The sequence below is a fragment of the Brachionichthys hirsutus genome, chromosome 5 (assembly GCF_040956055.1).
Source record: "Brachionichthys hirsutus isolate HB-005 chromosome 5, CSIRO-AGI_Bhir_v1, whole genome shotgun sequence".
NCBI classification, from domain to species: Eukaryota; Metazoa; Chordata; class Actinopteri; order Lophiiformes; family Brachionichthyidae; genus Brachionichthys; species Brachionichthys hirsutus.
The window spans coordinates 3,794,717-3,813,274 of record NC_090901.1 but is presented as its reverse complement, the minus strand read 5'-3'; the positions used below and the strand labels follow the sequence as shown (position 1 = coordinate 3,813,274).

Below are 18,558 nucleotides of genomic sequence, written 5' to 3'. Positions count from 1 at the left end.
TTAACAAAAGGCATTTGTTCTCACACCGTTTTCACATTACACTATTTAAAATAGCCACTAGAGAAACATTAAAGATTTCCTCGACCTCACAAACCGACGTAAACAAGTAGCAAGGCACAATAAAAGAGCACCATATAAAAAAAAACCCTTCAAAATAAAAAGGCTGTCTTAAGAAATTAGACTCTTTCTCTTTCACTTTGCCGAACATACAAGCACAAGTCTGTGTCTAAAATATACTTGTTAGTGTGGAACCTTGCAGAGGTGAAACCCCCTCATTTGGTCTAATGGTTGGGGTGAATGCTGACAGCGCAGGTAAATCCACTGACATTCTCCACAAATCTAATTAAGAGGAGACGTGCTCACGTGGCAGCGCAACACCCCCCCCCAGGCCTTAGTCTGCTTCTCACAAACACACATACCAAGGCTTTCAGTCAAAAAGTACAAATACATAAAATTAAAATACAAAGAATTTCAGAACTTGTTGTCAGAGTTTTAAATTGAAGCTTATCACTGCATGGTATTTAGGAAGCGTGAATTGGACACACGCAGAACAGTTACGTCTGCTGGATATGTCGGTCAGCAGGGCAGCTGCTGGGATATGTTTTATATAAACTGAAGCACACAAGCTAAACTCTCCCCGTGTGCCCCGAGGAAATATGACTGCTTTGGATTGGAACTCGGCACTGGAGACGGAAGCCCCTGCAGAGTTCATGCATGCGCCACAGCCCCGTCCCGTCTGCGTTGTGAGTGCAGGCGGCCCCAGCGAGCCGCCACCGTTCGATGTTTGGAGTAGGCTGATGTTTACAGTCCTTCTTAAGCGTGCTGAAGGATTTGGGCTGACATGTCACCGCAACGCAGCCTGCCTGCCTGTCTGTCTGTGCTCTCGCCTTGTCTCACTGGCACTGCGGCAAGAACTGACAAGCAAAACGCCGGGTTATCAGTGGTCAGAGCACTGTAAAACAAAGAAAGCTTAGTAAAAAGGCGAAATGTGTGTGTGACTACATCAGAAATATGGTGCTAGTTGTGTCCAAATATATTCTGCATACCTTTTACATTTAATTGTATGAATTGAAATGATCCAGTTGGTGTCAACATACTGCTCAAATACAGGATTTTATGGAATCCTTCTTAAAACATTTTCATTTGATGACATATTACAGAATGAATCAAGCGCCGCCTCTTATTAAAATGACTTTATTATCCAGGCATGCCATGGTTGCTCTTTAAAATACATCAAAGCGAGTCAAACAAATCTCATGCAAACAAAAGACCATTTTTAGCGGTGAGAACCAATGAGAATCTTCCACCTGCACATGTAACAAGACATGTGATGGGATGCAGACACTTACTTTCAGCTGATGCAGCAGCAGGTCCATGAGGAAGACCATCTTGTTGCTGAACACCACATAGGAGCTGTTGACTGGGCAGCAGAAACATGCCAGGTGGTAGGTATTCACAGCAGCACAGAGGGATCTAACAGAAAAAAAAGACAAATATTATTAATCAAAAGTAAAAAAAAAAAAAAAGAAAAGAAAAATAATGTAAGGAGGATTCTACTCCGCTTGCAACACAACTGCATGGACGTACGAGCCCTGGGCACCGACAAGACTATCTGCAGCTATCAGGAAAGCAAACATACTCTTCTATATTTGTGGTTCCTTAAGGGTGCAGTTTGTCTTCACAAGTCAAAAAGCATATCTCACTGACAGCACTAGTAAGGAAGTCGATTTGAGGAAGAAAGCACTCGTATCAGCTACTTATGTAGAGACTCCCTTTTCTGCAGCCACCTTCACAGGAGCTGAGCACAATCTCAGCCCCATCTTGGCTGAGATGTTGCAGTATTTCCGCTGAGCAGATAAAACCATTCCTCTCAGCAGCTCCTCACAGTGCCGAGCCGTTCGGCGTGCCTCTGTATTATGTCTGCTCCGAAACAAGCCCCAGAGAAGATTAATGCCTCAGATAACTGACCAATCGTTCTGCTTTGACTGCTACTCCCCCCCCTCTCCCTTGTTTCATCAGTTAATATTTTCTGACAACTGTATATTTAAGCCATTGGTGGAATGGCGTGTCCTATCTGCTCACTGGAAGAATGGAATCTGCTTCTCCAGAACTTAAAGTAGGCCGTGTTTATCCCAACTGGTAAACATTTTGATATCTACCAAAACCTTCACATCTGCTGTGCATTTTCATTCAAACCACGCTGGCACAGCAACTGAAAATAGATTAGATCGAGGCAGACCCAAGTCTGTCGATAACTTCAATTTTTTTTTTACGCTGCATTTTGCTAGTGGGCACATCAGTCGTTACTGACATTGGAGAGCAAAGCTGTCAGAGGTGGAATGTGGCGCTAATGCGAGAAGCACCGCATTTTGACTGATCGGATGGTGTCCAAATCTGACATGAAGGCCCCACTTCCGTCCACCTGAAAACAATAACAGCGCCCAGCCTCCTTGCAAATTGTTTACGTCCCATAAGACAGCTATATTGACTGTAATTTTATTAAAGTGTAAGGATAGTGGAAAATGTTCAGTCATAATGGTTAAGTGCAGTCTGTGTGCAGTAGGAGGTGAGGTAACACGAGATGCCAACCAAAATATGCTGGGTTGAAGCCAACTTGCGCCGGCACACTGTGCACGGGACAAACGTCGGCTTCCATGCAAATATCGAATTGACAACTCAAATACCTTCAAGCGCATGCTTCATATAGCTCGTGAAATTCAAGCTGGGGTAGTTATGTACATTCTTCCATAGAGCAGGAGCTGCTTTACATGTATTAAGTCATTATCCTGGTATTTAAGATCGTGTCCCTATCGAGTGAAATGGTACAGAATAATAAGGATATCATATGACTGCGCAGAACCGACTTCATTACTGTCAACAAGGTAAAGTCCACGGAACGTCAGGATCCACCTGGGATAACTGAGATTTGTTTGCACTATTAAGTTTGCACAGTTTACCTTGGAAATAGAATGTCAGCCATTCTTTATAACTGCTTCAAATCTAACCTGAATAAAAAATAAATAAATAAATTGAGCTATACGCATCAGTTGCATCTCAGCAGGGAGTCGTGGTAGTCTGATGGTTCAAACTCCTCTGCTACGTGTCATTCTGCTCTCGCCTGTTTTTTGGCTCCGGACAAGCACAACTTAAATTCCACATCTTTTTGTTTGCTGTCATCGGATACAGGCAGTTTCCGCAAGGCAGATTTAGCATAAACACCAATTTTGGCAAACTAAGAATTAAATTGTGAGACTATTGATCAATTTAGAGCAATGCTGAGCAACATTTCAGTCCATGTTGGAGACCTTTTGACCCTTATTCGATTTCTCAAATGCAGTTTGTTCATGTTTGGCATATGTTGTAATGATTTTTGTTCCCCTTGTCACATAAAGTTAAGGTATATATATATATGCTTAGATGGACTGTAGTCTGTGTTCAAATTTTTTCCCCCATTACGGGGATTTTCACATTTGGAAATCCCCAAATATTCCAATTCAATATACGACAGTATCACTATATCATACATAAATAAACCATTGTGGCATAACTGGAATTATTTCATATATTACTCCAGAGTTTATATATATATATATATATATATATGGTTTAAAGAAATAGCATTACAAAGGAGCAATGCACCATTTATTTAAACTGTATTTAAAGGCATGGGCCTCTTTTTCTCCCTACCTCACTATAATTAAATCCTCTCTTTTTCATCAAGGCACATCGGGCCCTCACAATCGACTCACTCCAGCACTCGTGTAAGGAGCATGCAACTGCTTTGCGCTGCAACACAGCTAATCAGGCTTGTCTTTGGTCATCTCTGAACAAATGAGGAGGCTGTCAAAGGCTCGTTTGAGGCATGTCCTTACATCAGCTCGTACAATGAGCCGTCGCAGTGATCTGTCTGTGGTTTCCGCCCACCTAATTGAGCTTGATGAACACGACACCTGATAGTCTCAATCTCAACGCCCCTCGATGACATCCGCAGTGAAATTCTTTTAGGAACAATTTGATAAAGAGCTGCGTCTCAGGTTTCACAAATACTTTGTGGGAACTAATGACTGTCAGTCTCTCCAAGGAGAAAAAAAGAAATTCCACCACCTATACCACTATTAGTGAGGTTCCCATTACACTGAAAGATCGGACTCCACATGTGCTCGAAATGACCACTACTGGCCGTCACCACCCATCTGCTGCATTATCGCTCTCAGAACGCAGCTTTGAAATAGAAGCATTACACTCCCAGCACTTTTAAATGATGGACTCCAAAAACAGGGAGATTGAGAAAAAAAGAGACGCACACAATGAGCGATGTAATCTGCACACCTACGCTAAACAGCTTAACCTCAAACGGCCACAGAATACCATTTTAGCTGCAAAGCTATTCAGATCCATAGAGAAATGAGGGCAAGAGTTGGAGGGCTGGAGAACACCTGATCCTCGTCTCCTCCCTGCAGCTCTCTGGGGCTCCGGCTGGACGGCCAGCAGGCCTATACACAATAAGGTTCATGTAATTACTCTAATTTACATTTTTACCTGCAGGATTATATAGAAGAAATTCATCCGTTCATGATAGGACTCAAAGAGCAACCAGACTGTATTGCATTCACTGGCTTATTCTCCAGTAAAACTTAGAGGCAACGCCCATACAGGCAGATAGATGGCCATGATTCTGTCCAGCTCTCCACTCGTCTTTTTACGATAGTGAATATTCAACTCTCAATCAGGTGACAACAAGCATGTAAAAGGCTCTTTATGCTTTTTGTCACTGCCTCGTGTTATCAACCCTGAGATCTGTGCTCCTCAACCAGAGTCTCACATTTCTCGCCCTCTCAGTGCGTTTCCTCTGTGTGCAGTCAAGCCCGACTGAAGCGACGCTGCAGAAATCTGACCGACTTCCAGATCGGGTTGTCCCTGCCTCTTAAACAGGGTAAATTTGTGTTCAGGGGGAGAAAAAGAATCCTAAGCCAAAATAGAAGGCGAGGAGCGAGTCCATTTCCTTGTGCTGTCAAACAATCCCTTCATTCACTGCTATCGAAATGACATTTAATTTGATTCTGTTGTTGATCTTTCCAATACCCTGAGTGCTTCCAAGACATCTACTCTGTCTGTCGTGGCACACTGGCCAGGTATAAGAAATCTGATGAGCCGTCCGTCACACACAAATGGTGGAAAACATCCTGAAATAAAACCACAGGTAGCAGGTCTGATTTCACAGGATACACCAGGTCATGTGAGACAGAGGTGGAAATACAAATTGGGTTAACACGCAACGTCCACAAAGTTCTTCTCTGGTTATCACCTTTTCAAAACTGCCTGCGCGTATTAAAAAAAGACCCTAAAGACCAAGATTCTGATCATATTTTATACAGACAAGAAGTGACAAAATAGACTAACAAAAGATTCTCAGATCCACGCTGGCATGCATCTTTTCATTTAGTTTTTAAAAATCTCAAAGCAAAATGCCTTGTTTAGCATGAGAATATCACTGATTTTAAGAAAACAAATATAAAGCAAATATTTAGGTTCATTTCTGTTAATTTGAGAGATTAATCAGGGAGTTTGATTTCCCCACACCCTGCTTTTCACTGATCAAATCAATCGTGGAGAGACTAAATGAAAAACTGAATTGAATAAAAAAATCCAAAAGGTTTATTTGACGTAGGACACTACCTGCGAGTCTGCACATTGTGAAACGCGTCCTGTTGCACTAAATGACAGCGGCTGCAGACCCTAATCAAAGCCTTCCAGTGACCACAGAGTTACACCAGGACATCAGTGGAGCCTCGTAGAGGAATTAGCTCACTGTAATGGTAACAATATGGAATCAGCCTCCCTGGGGAGTCGATACGGCAGGGGCATCGCTGTAGCTGTTTTTTTCTTTTTTTGTAAATCACTCTACTCATCTGGCAGGAGGTGATCAATATGGCAGCATTGCCGTAAACGGATAATGCAGCTCACTCTGGGGCTAGCGTCCGTCCATGCAGCAGCCCATTCGGACACGCAGCCATCCAGATGACTGATAGTGAGAAGTAGACAGACAGCGTCCTTGTGTTGCATCTCATCACCAGCTCGCGACTACAATGGCCTGACTGAGCATCATCACGAGGTTAAAGCCGGCCCCTCCTGCATTTCAGAAGGCTCAGAAAACAGGTGTAAAAAATGTAAGCCATATGACAACTAACTCAGACATGCTTGTTTATTTGGCTTCATCTACAGAAGCCACCCCTGAAGGACTACCGTTTATTCATATGGTATATTTCATAAGCTACAGAACAAGTCGCTTCTATATCCACAGCACAAAACAATGCATACAGTCAAGCTGAACATCTCCACACAAGGTTGGATTAAGGTTGGATTAACGTACTCATCACGGGCTTATCTCCTGTTCAGACTTTTCTCCGGTTCGGTTCTCAGGTCTCCCTTTAGAAAAGCGCTACTGGGCTCAGCAGCACAGAGATAACCGACATGTAAGCCGAGGAACAAGCTTGATTTAGAGCAAGATGAAAAAATAAACCACAAGGCCTGGGACACATTGTGTTAGTCGTTAGTGTGTTGCTCATCTCCGACTCACCGAGATTTGGACTGCAGACAAACCTCTCTAATCATCTAATGAAAGGAAAGTTATTTCAAGACAATTCTTTGACTTATTTTGTGACGCACCCCTCCTGCTCCTTCACCAGAGCGTGCAGCAATTGTCTGAAAACAAACTCTGCAAACAATAATTTTGTACAAGATGACAATCTCTCCATTTTAAGATAATCGAATCTCTTGATTCAGAAGTCAATTTGAAATTCCCCCAGATCACAATGACTGAGGAAGAGAGAGCCAAAAAAAAATAAAAAAATCAATATTCATGCGATGCCCTTTAAAAGCCTTATAAATATAAGAAGCATTTGTCCATTAGCAGAGATTCAGAGACCAGTAAATGCTAATGAATGGGAGTGCAAGGCCATTCGAGTCCATTACAGAGTCCCACTAGTGAGTCCGCCAGCTTCTGAGGTTATCTACTGGCAAGCCATGGAAACGCCAGGCCCACAACTCAAAAATACTCTTCTCTAAATGATAGATGGGACACGTGTGCTTTATGTGTTGTGAGAGAAAAGAATGAACATAAATCGATTACGGAAATGGAAACGCTTTCCATCTCCGGAAAGGCAGCGCCGTTTACTCACTGAAACATTTGGTCAACCAATTGTGGATTTGTGAAGGCCAACGTAAAAACAAAGATCATTTGAAGCTGTAAAATGCTGATGGCAAATTAGTCGAGCAATACAACCCACCTATGTAAAATAACCATATAGATGCAAAAAAAACAGAGGAGTGTGCCGTCAGGAGGATTAGAGAAAGGACGCAGTCAGAAAGACATGATTGGGGAGTGACTGCAGCAGCTGCTGGAGGTCCTACCACCAGACTGGATTCCTCAAAAGGGACCCTCTTCCTTATGTTTTCCCACAATCAAAAATACACAAATGAGATATGTTAATAGTATTTTCAGTGCTCTTTCCAGCATTTATTACCACAGAAAATGTTTAATTTTTTTACTACTCACAATCACAGAGAAATGCAAAATACAAAGTCAACTTAAAAAACAGACCTCAAGTCAAAACGCCTTGGGGTTTATCTTAAAACTTAAAAAGACCAGACCTTTTGCTACTTCTAGCCATATTTTGATTTGCCCATCCTTGGTTTCCTGAAGAGCACCTGGCATCACATGTACAAGATCCAGCAAGGACATCCGGCTATTCCTCTCCTCAATTTAAAAACATTCCACCTAGATGGAATGATATAGAAAAATCACTCTAAACCTATTAAAATCTAAAATCGGACTGAAGCCCAGTCGAAAGATTCTCTGTTGCTTGTGGTCGAATGAAAGCAACGACTCCACTGGTCAGCTATTATCAAAATGTCCTGATCAAACGCAGAAGAGACAGCTCGCCCTACTGGCTAGAAACAGCAACTTGATCAAATCGTAATTAGAAATGGACAGGCGTTTTAAGTTGTGTGATAAATCAGTAAAGTAACTCAGCACACCTTCCACATGTATTTAAATACAAGATTACTTTAAAATGAAAACAAGTTGGATTTGGTGACAGTACTCACTTGGAAGGAATACGAGGAACAGAAGTGGGTGTGGAAACCCCGGCGACGACCTGCAGAATTTGTTCCAGAGCCGTCAGGCCGCCGCCCAATTGGAAGGCCACTTGGTCTGCATTGTTCTGTGGAGGGAAGGATTGCCAGAGAAGACAAGAGGACCCGTCAGACAGGGGCTGGATGGGGGGGGGGGGGGGGGGGGGATTACAACCTCCCACCACTGAGGGAACGTCAGAGGAGAGAGACGGAATGAAATCTGAAACAACGTGATCCCCAAAAGTATTCCTGTTTAATCTCAAAAGTGCACAACCTGACTCCGCCCCCCACAGCAGTCCAGTTTTAGAGAAAAGCGAATGCTCTGCAGACTCCAGGTAGCAGCAGGGTGGTCCAGGCTGGCGACCACACGCTAACGTTAAACTGGGGAAAACCAAGAGACTAGACCCGCACTGATAACGAGGAAAGAGCGATAGATTTAGATTTTTCCACCCTGGTGTCAACGTGGACAGAGACGAACGAGGAAGCAACACTTCTAGTTGCTTCATATCTGGAAGGCTCATGCAAAAGGCTGACTTTAAAGTGTCTGACTACGTGGTCCGATCACAAAATGATTCTAGAACTCTAATTAACCCTTTGCACTGATCGCACATTTTAGGTTCTCTTATAGTTAAATAACTACTATTGTAGCAGCTTGTTGACAAACAGCAACTGGCTCGTTCCATTTCTGGTCCCCAATAAATCTGTAAAAGGGAAATGATGCTTCTCCTCTTCTTGGTTTCATGCTACTAACTTCTGTGTTTTATTTTGGGCACATATTTCCTTTTACTCTCGTGACTAGCAATCTTAATGAAAAGTTCCTCACAAGGGTGCAATGACCAACACAACATATAATTAATTCATGGGGGGGGGGGGGGGGTGTAAAGAGATGAATATTGGTTAAATAACTTAAATCTCTCGATATGTCTCCGTCGACAGATACACACAATGATGTTTGTAACTATTTTAAATAGTACACTGGAACTGGATAATGGAGCAAAGGAATGCCAACTATTTTCATACTTAAAATTGAGTCTTCTGGCTACTGTTATCAAGTTATACTCCTTTTTTTAATCCCGTCTCTCCCACCTCCAGTATACTACCTAAGATTTATGAACACGTGTAAATAGTTAGGCCCTGCCCTCCTGTGATGATAGAGTAATTGGCAGCAGGTCAGATGCTGTTGCTACAGTGTCTTGTAAATCAACAAGTACAAAGCCAGGAGCGAGCGTTGACTATCAGACATGTTTGTGCCTGGGTCGGCGGAGAGGAAGGGAGCTGGAGGGGAGCTGCTGATGGAGGGCCTCTCCTTCGCACAACCGCAGAAGGCTGTGTTACACTGCAGGTCACTCCTCCACCTAATGAGGTTACAGGCTCCTCAGTGCTGCGACAGCCCGAAAATCCAGCCCCCTTCTCCAAGCTTTTGTTCTGCAGATGGTAAGTTGCCAACAAGCCTGAACACACGGAGAGAGAGGTGCTTTACCAAATTACAGATAAGCTCTTCATCTGTCATTCATGCCCTATGCTGGCGGTAACTGTTCCTCGATTCCAGGGGCAGACAGACACGCATAAGAGGCATTGAGCAAGCTTTTAGGGTTAGGACAAAAACATTAACAAAACAGACCCCCTTGCCATCAACATAATGAGGAACGTCTCAAAGACAGTTTAAGGGGTCTAAACAAAGTTTCTAAAAATACCTCATTTACGGCTTCCTTTCTCGTATGGTTCCAGCAGTTTTCCATGCCTAATCAATTGGGTCTAAGTCGGTGAGCTTGGCTTAACCCTCCTCTTAACCCTCCCATCAACACACCTACCTAAAAGCTCTGATGCTAAATGGGAAAAGGCAGCTCTTTCATAGCTGCTTTACCAAAAGGCATTAAAGAGGGTAAACTGGGACCTGCCCAGTCCTGGCCGTCTCCTGTGGAAAGCAGACAAGGGTTTCTTGGCTAGTCCGTGCTTTGTCTGCTCAGCTGACAGATTTATCTGCTGTGATGATAGAACAATACAAGTGAAGGGGATTAAACTCAAACAACCTTTAGGTAGTCCATGCATGCAATGATGGTCCAGAGTAAACAGAGACGACACCAGAATATTTCTGCGACACAAATAACATGACATTTTAAGTAAAGGTTTGTCCTGCACGACCACCTGAGGTCCGCACCTTGACCTTCAGGTTCGTGAGTGTTGAAGCAGCATCGAGAGCAGGGCCATCCTCTCCAACACTTGCAACAAAGGGTGAGATCACACCTGCAAGTGACGACAGTCAGTATACCTAACCAGTGAAAATACTGCATTCAAATGAACCAACTCAATTCATTTCCTGCAGCAGGCTGAATTCTCCAATAAAATAAGCAAAGTTAGATGAGACAATCAGGTTCCTCCTTATGGCTTGCTGAGTGCAAATATTTCAGGGTTTGGATGCTGTCAAAGAACAAAACCCAACGGCCTCTTGTTTGGATGAAAAACGACAAGTTTTTATGAAGTTAAGGACTTGTCAATATTTTTCAGCCACATTTTCTGCATAGGTTGGAAAGTCCATTCACTGGCAATTAATACAACTATTTAGGCTCTTAATGTAAATCATTGACCTTTCTTGTAATTCTTTGGACTACACTTCAGGATCTCTGTTCTAAAAACAGAGATTAAATGTACAATTTTAAACAACAAACAACATTTTCAAAACAAAGCACACTAAAATGCTTTAAATAAAAAAAATATTAAAATGGTACCGGTACATGGGAGATACTGTACATGAAGTTTAGTGAAAACATACAGAGCCATTTTATGCATTGTAAATCCTCATCCAAAACAAATACCACTCTCGCAATGAGCCAGAATTAAACCACAGAATGAATTTTTTTTAAATAAATGATTGAAGTTCATAAATAGCGAAAACCTCAGGTTTGGAAACAAGACAAAAAGAACTCCTGATGAAACCTCTTCCCTTCATGGTTCGGGGATGAAACACACCGACAGAATGAACATCTAATTTTCCCCCCAAACACAGAAAAAACGAGCCACAACCAAGAGCTGAGTGAGAATGATGGCTCCTGAATAATACAGCAGGAGGAATCTTATCCAATTATTCTCCAGGACGGCCATTGTTAGCCCAGCTGATGGGACGTCTCGAGCAGCTGGCAGTTCCTGTGACGGTGTCTGCAGGCTGGCCAGATTGCACTTCCAAGTCTCCTCCTACCAGGCACTTTAATTGAAGCAGAGGGCACGGCCTCGTCCTGCCCCACCAACAGATGGACAACAACTGCCAGAGTTCATTACAGACTGTCCCCGACTTTAACCTGAATCTTGATGCTACTCATTTCCTTCTTCACAACTAATATGTCAGAATGACACCGACAAGTAAGGAAAATCACGCTCGGCTCAAATGAACGTCACAATTATACAGACGAACAGAAAACCTACAGAATGGTAAACAAAGCTCTGTGAGCGGAGTAAACTGTAAACCACAGCAAGACTCCTGGTGTAAACAATTTAAAGTAGCATACCAACATATGTTTACAAGACATAATGGAATACGGACAATTCTACAAACTGTGGTTATTCCAAGACGGGCCAAGAAACCGCGAGCCATTTCACTCCCGGTTGGGCTTGTAGTGAGGAAACCAAAATAAAGCTGGGGAAAAAATGACATGTCTGAACGAGAGAATGGAATATTAAGATATCAATAGATCTATGAAGTTCATAGATTTTGTTTTTTTAAATAATGTATAACTCTTACTTTGCATAAAACAACGCGCTATTAAACAAAGACGTGTGATATACAGAACCAAAAATAAATGTTCCAAGATGCTTCCTCAATCAGAAACCTGACTGTATTCAGGCTAATATTTAGGAATTAAATATGCAATAGTTTTATTCATTTCCTAATTAGCTTGCCGCACATGTCTTGCACTGCACACTTTTGCCCCTTCTGGCAAACTCACTGTTGTTCTGGGCTCTGTCTGTCAGTCTGCTGGAGGCCCGAGCCAGAAACTTTATTATCCTGCCACTCTGCCCTTCACCTTCCTCCTGTCCCTCGATACAGCTCCCACAGGTCGGCCCCAACAGACTCCGACAGCTGGTCCGTGGTTCTCAGAGCGCCACTGACAGTTCCTAACACGTCAGACATGTTGCTCTTTTCTCGACAGGCTGTAACTTTGAGCAATTTTATAAATATCAATGCTCCATTTTAAAAAAGGTAAGTATGCAGAGAAAGGAACATTTGGGAAAATATAAGGGAAACTGCTAATCTCAATCATCAAAAGCAAAGAGAAAAAAAATTAGGTTTGACTCATAATAAACCATTAGAGACCACAGAGGGAGAAGCACGCTGGGGTCAGAGACGAGAAGTAGCTTAGAAAGCAGGGGAGGATTTGGGGGGGGGACCCAAACAGCAGCGCAGAAGGGGGAGTGTCAGGTGTTGTCTAAGGAATTAGCAGAGAAAGTGGAGACTGAATCAGATACGAGGGAGAAAAACAAATGTCTAGGTGAGTCAATGACATAAGAGATGCTTGTTAGGTCAAATAATCTAAACGGTCCCGACTTGATGTGACTCAGGGGCAAGACAGCCATGCTGGCGGGGACTCTGTTTATTTGACTTTGTCCAGGGATTAGACAAGGAAGCGCTCCCCAAGCTGCCCTCTTAGCCAATCATATTGTTCCACTCAGCTTTCAGTGGATGTTTCTCCAAGAAGCTGGTGAAGCAGAACTTGAGCAAACTGTTTAAAAATGTGCTTTAACACTGAGGTGAAGACAAAGAGTCCCAATCTGCCCCTCTGTGCTAGCATCACCACTATCGAATGGAGCACATCTCCTGTGGCCCACTGACCTCTGACCTCCCACTGGGACTATGCAGCGCTGAGGGGAGGAGCCCTCATGTAGTGACAGCTTGTGAGCTACTCGCATCACGCTGGTCTCCTCCTCTCTCCTTACAGGGCACTCTAGCACCCACCACCTCTTTCTTTGCCTCCCTGGGGAAATTCAATAATAGCCTTTCCAGCCGTCCCCTTCGTCGCTGATGGGACACCATAATCTCTCTATCCCCACGCCCAGAGGCATGTACAGTGGGATGTTATGATGGCTCAAACCACAACATGGAAGGAAATTTATGCCTCATTACAGGAAGTGGGCTGTATTTTCTCCTCATCATAAACATTGTGGCAGGTGTTTTAATTCCTCCTCTTGGTCTCAAATTGATCGAGTTTTACTGTCAAAAAAAAGCAACAAAACCTCTGGGAGAGATATTTAATTAGCCATAGTGATAAATCTCTCATTAAATCTGAATAAATCTGAAAAGAACGTATGAAAAATGTACATTCTCTTGCCTTTGTTCGATAAAGCCTTGTGCATCGCTGGCATTCCTTGTGGAAATCCAATTTACTATTGTCTAAACCAGTGACATCTGAGTCGAGCAAGCCGCATAGACACATGACAATGCCTACTCTCGTGCTAGGAAGCTCCTCTATTGGTACCATGTGCACAGTGAAAACAGTTAATCTGGTCTTCATTATCCAATAACCAAAGGCAAGTTGGTCGGGAGTAAGTGATACTCTACATTGGGAGGGTGAGACACAGAGAGAGACAGCCAAAGACGAGTCATCACTGAAGAGATATGCCAAAGGGCTGGCATGACCCGTGTGCTGCTGGAGACCGTTCAGTCACAGACTGACCTACAAATCATGACATTCCCTGCAGACCAGCATACAATGCACAGAGGAGAACAGCCTAAATGTTTAAAACTTCAAACGACTCCAAAACACACCAACATTAAAGAATAAAGGGGACTTAAACGTTAGTTTTTGATAACGGTTGTGGTTAAGGCGGAGTCACGCTAGTCTTAGTTACGATGCTTTAGGCAAAGGTTTCTGGGGGAATTCTCAAGATGTCCTGGGCTTCTTTCCCCTCCTTATTCATTTCCCATGAAAGCATGTTACCTCGACTCAACCTGCAGTTTGTTTGTTTTCGTTTTCTCATCTTGTTCTCAGGAATCATGGCGGCTCTTCTGCTGTAGTCAGGGTTGATGCTCACTGCGACCATGACCATGTCATTGTCCTTAGTCTACTGAATTATTACTGATACTGTCATCTGCAGTATTTCTAGAACTGCAGCTGTAGAAGTTGGCCTGCAGCCTCTCTCTATTGTCTAGAGTCTAGACATTGAAAGGGTTGAGATGACTCTGAATGTAATTTGGCACTAAATAAATAAAAGTCACCTGACTGTAGGTGTATAGAATTTGTCTGATAATTAAAATACCACCAATGTGGAGGGGAAAAAAAGAAATGCGTATTCGATGAACAGGATCCATTTGATGTCATCACCTGTTTCTCTAAGATGCGAGAGAGCTCTCCCAGAGTTCTGTCCAGCCCGGACACTTTGTCTTGGCCCTGCTGCTTCAGCAGGTCTTTCACCAGACGCTGCAACCTGAACAGATACAAGAGCAGAGTTAGTTCAGATCCACTCACTAACACCAGGTCTTCACCCATGCTTCCAGGACACCTCAACCGACTTCCAACCAGCACAGAAAGGCGGAAACAAAACGACAGCAGAGACAGGGAAAAAAAAAGAAAAACCTTTGGAGAAAATACTACATTACTGGCTTGTGTTATTTAAATCTTTGCTGCTTTTATGGTTTCTGTAAAAAACTTAATATGTCTGAGTTTGGGTTTAATTGTCAGACAGAACATGCAGTTCAAAAATGTCACTGATAACGCATGACTGATAATGCCCATTCCTTTAAAAAAGAATCCACAAACCTTTTAAACAATTTACAGAATTTGTAAGCCAAATGACTGATCGATGATAATTACTGTTAGTTGTAGTCCTATAGCCAGATAGTAATTAGAACACGGAAAATTAACACTAGTTATAAATGTAATATTATTATAAATATATATGAAGAAAATAAAAGGGAAACACTTACTTGGCCTTGTATGGGGAGTCATGGACCAGAGGCTTTGCTTCTATTGTGTTCTCATATTCCTTCGCCCTGCAGACAGAAGGAAAAGTATTTGAAGAAGAACACAACGGATTTAAGTGCGACGACAAAGGGAAATGGTCGAGCCAAGTTTGTTTATTTGGTCCGTCCGTTTGAAATAATCTGACACAGAGTCCTTATCCCATTATCATGAAGATGTATTACCATAAATGTAATCTTCCCTTATAAATAAGAAGTTCTGCTTTTCACTCATTTTGCCACATAAAGAGCTAATAGGAGTTATATGCAACACAACTACCGTTAAATGAGTGACCTCCTAAAAGTCAGGGTGGTTACAGGGCTGCAACAGAAACCCTCCCAAGTCTGTTTGTGTGTCTCTGTCTAACAGGGTGGGGAATTCATTCTGGATGTCAATCAGGCATTCCCAGACAAGATAAGTAACTATTGATTGGAGTCAGATAGAGCGCCTTCCGGTTACCCATCTGTACACTGATAGGATCAAACACTTCCTGGAATAGGACAGGTGGATTAGTCCCGGTAGGACAAGCAGGGACCAACCAAAACCGAACCTTTTTCCATCTCTTGTTTTCAAGGGCAGTCATCAAACAGCAACCGAGAAGTCACCACAGAGGTGGACTCGAACATTGCCAGACATTGTTCTAGGACAGGTATTCTATCATTCAGAAGAACAGTATTATTGTTAGTATGTTACTGACAGAAGTAATATTTATGATCTGTTGATGTAGCAGTTACTCAACTCCCGCATGCCGTTTGTCATTCATGGTATTTCAACATTAACCTACAGCAAGGTTTAAATCTAACCCGGTTAAAAGGGTATCAGACAATATCATTGATCAGCAGTAAAAAAGGTACTGTAAATATTGTGTACGGGACAGATCACAACACAACTAAATTCCTTACTCCAGAACAGTACCGGTACTCCAAGCATAACTAAATTAATCACAACATGCACCTAGAAATGAAACGAACGGCATCAGCTGAAGGGCAGTAACGGGCAGCCGAACCCGCAGACACCTAAAAGTATACCAATACTTCAATAAATCAATTCACTATGAAGTCATTAATGATCAGGCCAATTTCCAACCGTTATAAATCAGCAGACTGGGTAAAATGATTCAAGGCATTCTTACTGCGTATGTACCATGTATGTACTTCTACCATACAGGCATGTCTTTGTGTACACAAACACCATCATCTGAGCAGCCACACACATCAAAACACACCGCCCCCCCACTCTGTTGCATGCTGAGCGGACCGCAAGGACTCAGCTTACAGGCAAGGTCAGAGCTCATCCTGACACTAACCGACAGGCTACTCACATTAAAATTTAACAGCATGTTTTCCTTCCCAAAACAGTTACGACTGGAGGAGGTTAGCAGAGCCACACAAAAACACACATACGTGCTGTGCTTTATGACAGAACAGGGCTAAATGTCGGCCTAGTGAAAAGTCCTGTGAGAACCACTCACGTTTTACAGACACCGTAGGGTGTTCCAATAAAACGGTTCATTTTCACCCGGTGGTGAAGCGGCTCCCCTTTGCGCTTACTGGGGACTCTGTTATTTAGGACCTCTGACAGGCTGCTCCCTTTGAGTGCGAGTCACAGCAGGGCTGGTGCAGGAGTGACGGTGAACAGAGACAGATCATGTTGTCAAGTTCTCGGCCCCGCTGAGCCTCAGAGCGAAAAACAGCAGCCCGCCGTGTAAAGCACTAGAAAGGGAATGGAAGTGCTCGGCTTCTTTTCAATAGTTTGAGGCTGTACTGGGGATCATTATTATCATTATGTACAAAAACAACGTTTTGATCGATGTATTTCTCCAAGTTTTGAAATTCACCATCAGGGAAAGTTACTTTTTGATTTAGCCCCGACATTTTCCCGATGGTATAAGAAAAAAAAGAAAAAAACCACACACATCTGTATTGTCCCTTTTTTTAGAATGCTTAATGAGAAAACTTTTTATATTAAGCGGTATGTATGTAGTCTCCTATACTTTTACTGAACATATTTTATTGTTTAAATATTGGTCACTTCTCAGGCTCTGACAGAGTAATGAGAAGCCCCACTTTATGCCTCTTTATGAACCGGAACATTGTGCACAAACGTGAATTCGTGAGTGCACATCTCATATATTAATGCTACCCTGCTCGTAGTAGATCAAGTTTATTCCGCATCCATAACATGTTACAGAATGTATTATCACGTTTTTCCACTCCCCTCCTTGAGTGGAATTTTTTTTATTAAATTCTGGTCCAGGTTCTGACACACAGGAGCTCGGCTTCCAATTCGTTGATTACTATTGATTTTCTTTGATACGTCATTTAAAAATCAATGCCCCCACAAGACGAAAAATAAGCATGGCTCTTACATACTTTAACATACACTGTGTACACCTATGAAGGCTTCAGATTTGGCAATACTACACTAGCAATTTGGATGAAAGCTCTTTACAGGTGAAAGCTTGTTGGGCTAAATATTGATTTGCAGTTTTCCTGGCCAATCACAGGAAGTGGTTATAAATTAAGCTCATCAGTGTTAACAGCTGGGATGCTCATAACGACTGCTCATTGGTGCTCATAAAAAAAAAAAAAGGCTTGGCACAGTTTTGTCCTCTGCTTGTGAGAGGATGCAGAGCGAGAACAGAGAGAAAGACAAAGGCAGAGGGACAGCAACAGAATATAGCCGTATTACCTGGAGTTCATCCTGGCACGGAGCTTCTTCGCCTTCTTCCGCGCCTTCTGTTTCTCTTCCCCGTTCTTCAGGCTCTCAGAGGGCACAGAGCTGTCCGGTACAATGTCCACAATGTATTTCTTCAAGGAGAGATGTTCCTGGAGACAAAACCAATAAGTGAAGGGGTCTTGGCGACTGTATGTGCTTAAATCAAGCTTCTAAAATCATTATCGTCTGTTTATAGTGGTGCCAAAATAAGCGCAGAAATCACTGGACTTAGCACTTTTACAAAAAGTACTGTATATAAGTAATGTTTTTAGGTATCTGTCCTTTACTGGGGTGTTCCCATTTTCTATGACTAAATCTATTCCAGCACATTTCTACGTAGTCTTTATCTCTGTTCTAGGTAGCAACTACTCTGAAAACAAATGCAGACTTCACCGATACACTTTAATACACACCATTATTCATTAAGATTTTAGTCAGAAAAACATTGAAAAAGAAGAGGGAATATAATCCTTGTTAAATATCTGAATGTATAGGTAATAGACCTAAGATGTGACACAATGTTTATCGTATGATGTGCAAATCCACACCTCAGCAACACCATTGTATCTCATAATTAGCTCAAATACATTACGGCCTTTTGAAGACACCCACCCACAGACAGGCTAAAGGGCCGGAGGTGTCGCTTCTGTCTGGCCCTGTCAGATGATTCTGATATTTCCATCAGGAGACAAGGGAAAGTAACCCAATTTGAACATGATGCATGTGCAAGAAACCAATTACCCAATTATGCTGTCATCCT

The 18,558-nt window shown here is 42.6% G+C and overlaps 1 protein-coding gene across 1 annotated transcript in view; it reads right to left on the bottom strand.

Annotated features, from left to right (window-relative positions):
* scaper (S-phase cyclin A-associated protein in the ER) overlaps window positions 1-18,558 on the bottom strand; it is a 48,860-nt gene that overhangs the window by 13,769 nt on the left and 16,533 nt on the right. Inside the window, exons 20-24 of the mRNA XM_068739124.1 lie at window positions 17,772-17,908; window positions 15,047-15,112; window positions 14,445-14,547; window positions 8,107-8,222; window positions 1,350-1,473 (exon numbers count right to left, since the gene is read on the bottom strand). Of these exons, the coding sequence (XP_068595225.1) occupies window positions 1,350-1,473; window positions 8,107-8,222; window positions 14,445-14,547; window positions 15,047-15,112; window positions 17,772-17,908 (546 nt within the window). The remainder of the gene's footprint in view (window positions 1-1,349; window positions 1,474-8,106; window positions 8,223-14,444; window positions 14,548-15,046; window positions 15,113-17,771; window positions 17,909-18,558) is intronic.